The following is a 3784-nucleotide window of genomic DNA, read 5'->3' on the forward strand; positions in this document are numbered from 1 at the left end:
TGGGACAACCCAAAAAGGAAAGTAGGACAAGATTATTGGGACGAAGGGAGTAATAATTTTTATTTTCGCCAAGAATGAAAAGGAAAATAAAGTAAACTTGAGTAGAATTATCACAGAACGGGAATGCCAGTTAAATGAAAGGAATTCATCAAAGTGATAGCAAATTGCATTCTTCAAAACCAACATGTTTAATTTCTATTGCAGCTTTCAATCAATAGGGCACTAGCACATAACCAATACACAAGAACACTACGCCATTGTGATACTCAGAGAGGAATAAATTCAGCACTAACATTTAGACAATAACTAGTAAAGCCATTTTCCATACTACATACACTGATATACCAGTGTAAAAGTAAATCCATTACCTATATTGATTAAACAAACCTTGAATTTAGTTCTCCTGCACTCATCCACAGCGATAGCGAAAACATAAATAAACACAAGGGGCATGCCTTTTGTCAACTTCACCCTTTCCAACACAAAATACTTTGGAAATAACAGTGTTAATGTGATTGCAAGTCGCATGCTCGTACAATTGAGCAACGGCACAACACCACAATCTTATAAAGCTGGTGTACATTGCACAAACTGTTTGTTGTTAATATACCAATTAGCATGCTCAAACTGACAATAAAAGAAATATGATAAAGAAATTCGAGCGCATTGAGAGATTAATGGGAGTCAACCAAACCTAATATGCCAGAACCATCCCAATTCACATCAGAATTGACTTGAATTTGGAACAAGTTCCCAAAAAATGAAGCTTAAGATCATAAAACATAGAGCATCGAACCAATCATATATCAAATCAGCAATTAAATAGATCCTCAAATTGATTTATAGCCAATGCGAAGTCAAACAAAAACATATATGAAATTATATAGAGAAAAAAAAAACTCAATTAAAAATCCCTCCTGCGATAACAAAAGTCATAAGATCAAAAAACAGAAGCTAATCAACCTAACTTAAGCAGTGAGCACGACGGCACCGCCAGCCTCCTTGATCTTCTTCTCGGCGTTCTTCGACACCAGCTTCGCCTTCACTACGACAGGCTTGTCGGCAGGGAGCAATCCCTTCCCCAAGACCTTGAAGTAGCCAAACTGCGTGACGTCGATGACGGGCGCGTTATCTTTGGAAGCCTTGTCCTTCACCTCCTGCGGCACCAACGCCCAGAGACGGTCGATGTTGACGGTGGGGCAGAAGAACTTGTTGCGCAGCTTGTGGAAGTAGCGCATACCGACCTTGCCGAAGTAACCGGGATGGTACTTGTCGAAGAGGATGCGGTGGTGGTGCATGCCTCCGGCGTTTCCGCGACCTCCGGGATGCTTGCGGTGCTTCCCGATACGGCCGTGACCGGCGCTAACGTGGCCGCGCTTCTTGCGGTTCTTCTTGAATCTGGTGGTCATTTTTGCGGTGGGGAGAGGGGTGGAATGGCGAAAGGAGGGGAAACGGATCGGCGCCGCACTGAGGAAATGAAAACTAGGGTTTTGAGGAGTTTATATATGGGATGCGTGTGGGTGTGGGTGAGGTGTGGTGGAGTGTGATTTTAGGTATAGATTATATTTGAGGACAATTGATTTTTGGCGAAAAGCGTGATTATGTCCTTGCACTTTCATTTTTTATTTTATTTAAGTAGTAGGTAGTATTCATTATTATCTAAATTTGTGAAATTATCTAATGCAATTTTTAATTCAGGAATTCCATTTCATTAAAATGAAGTACTAGATGAAATAATTTTAAAATATAAAATTAATATTTATTTAAAATTGGTCTAAATTAGATGTCTTATCAAATGTATAACTAATCAGAATATTGATCCACTAAAAAAATGTAACATTTATTTGAAATTATCTACATTAGATGTTTGTAGTTGCAATCAGTCACTAAAAAAACTAAAAAAAAAAGAATTAAATAATGTCAATAATGACTTCAACTTATAGAGTCTGAATAAATTATTAAATTTATAATTACCTCATAATTAATTTATCAAAAATTTCATCATACATTACATTAATTGTTGTGTCATGCGAATGATCACTCTCATCACATACTAAAATCTTTAAACTTTTTTTTTTCAGTGTGTCTTGAGATTGTTACGTATAGTTGTTGATGACTAAACACAAGTTTTGGTAGGAATAATCTTACATTCGAAAGAGACTGTTCCCTGATTGTTGTTTATTATAATAGCAAAACAAACATGCGTATGGAATTTGCTTCTCTCGAATCGAATATGAAATTTAGTGAAATTTTATGGGCTCATAATCATTCTGGCAATAGGGAACTTCTTGCCCGCATTTTTTTTTTGTGAAATGAGTTTGCCTTTAGTTATGCATTCCCCAAGTTGTGTTACTATTAGCCTAGTGTCATTGCAAAGCTCATTAGATGGATCAATAATTTTAGAAGCATGATTAGTATCTTCTTTCAATTTGATTTCATGGCTCGACAATCTTGAACACTTGATCATTTTGAGATAGGGTTAAGTATCAAATAAGCCCCTATCATAATGGCCCTTTTCACGTTTGGCTCCCTATAGTCGAAGTTGGTCCAACTAAACCCCCGAAGTCCTTAATTTTGAATAATTGGGCCCTCTGCCCTAACGGTAACTTAACAGCCGTTAACTAATTAATTTTTTTTTTGTTAATTTCGCCAAGGTCGCCTGAATCTTGCCGGAAACAAAAAAACCTCTTTTGGTACTTTTGTCAAACAGTTGGTGGACGCTATTGTTGTGAAATTTTTTCCAACAACCACTACAACAGTATCTCACATCACAAAATAGATGGCATCACTTGCAAGATTCAAACAAAAATATTGTTCGTAAATCGAGTGTAAGCAAATGTATAATATGACCACCGTACAATGTTGCCGAAAACTCGCCGGAATTCAAGGGAAAGGGCAAGTCGCCGGTGCCGCCACTTACGCCAGGGAAGCCACCAGTAGCGCCACCGGGAATCGAAGGAAGGGGGCTTTTGAATCTACAAGGTTTTGGTTGTTGAGGTGTGATTGGATATGATGTTGGTGCAGTGAGATTTGGTTATCGATGTCGAAATCGATGACCAAGAAGAGCAGTTGTTCAAGGGGGAACTCAGCGAGGTCGAGATTTGGCGCTCGTGTACTGATTCAGACCCCAATCGCCGCGAGGCTCCATGTGGATTACGAGCAATCGGAGCAACAGTTCAATTACTCGACTTCTGTTAACGCGTCTAGCGATGTTCGTCTTCGACAGTGTCGGCTTATCTCCAGAAGATGCAGAGGGGAAGCCTAATTCAGCTTTTTGGTTGCTTGATTGTTGTTGATGAAGAAAGCTTCAGCGTGTTGGCGTACAGCGAGAACGCCTCGGAGATGCTGGATTTGGCTCCTCACGCGGTTCCGAACATGGAGCAGCAAGAGGTGTTGAGATTCGGCGTCAATGTGCAGACTCTTTTCCATTCTCGCCGGAGAAGTCGTGAGCAACATCCGCACTGTCGCAGCGTTCAGCTCCGAGGAGAAAGTCATTCATCTCTATGCACAGGAGCTTATTGAGCCATCGAGGAGTTCAGTTCCGGCAAGTTTCCGCAAAACCTGCTAGGGATTGGACGAGGTGGGGAAGGCGAGAGAGGGGGATGCGGCGGCGGGCTGCGGCGTCGATGAGAGAGGCGGAGGTGGGGGAAGAAGAGCGGTGGATGAGGGAGAAGACGTAGTGCGGGAGAGAGGAAGAGGGAAAGGAAATGGAGGGGCAGAGGCTGTGGAAGATTTTTCGGCGAGTTTCCGGCCAGCTTGGCGAAGTGCAGCCTACGCAGCACAC

At 41.2% G+C, this 3784-nt stretch overlaps 1 protein-coding gene across 1 annotated transcript; it reads right to left on the bottom strand.

Annotated features, from left to right (window-relative positions):
• Nucleotides 1–804: 804 nt before the first annotated feature.
• LOC130997942 (60S ribosomal protein L27a-3) lies at nt 805–1591 on the bottom strand. Its single transcript, XM_057923378.1, has one exon. It carries the CDS (start codon nt 1407–1409, stop codon nt 969–971), a length of 441 nt encoding a protein of 146 aa, XP_057779361.1. The 5' UTR covers nt 1410–1591; the 3' UTR covers nt 805–968.
• Nucleotides 1592–3784: the final 2193 nt, after the last annotated feature.

This window comes from Salvia miltiorrhiza, chromosome 8, assembly GCF_028751815.1.
Source record: "Salvia miltiorrhiza cultivar Shanhuang (shh) chromosome 8, IMPLAD_Smil_shh, whole genome shotgun sequence".
NCBI classification, from domain to species: domain Eukaryota; kingdom Viridiplantae; phylum Streptophyta; class Magnoliopsida; order Lamiales; family Lamiaceae; genus Salvia; species Salvia miltiorrhiza.

What these genes read in the sequence shown, in the direction of transcription:
- LOC130997942 (XM_057923378.1), bottom strand. Translation starts at nt 1,409, where the DNA reads ATGACCACCAGATTCAAGAAGAACCGCAAGAAGCGCGGCCACGTTAGC.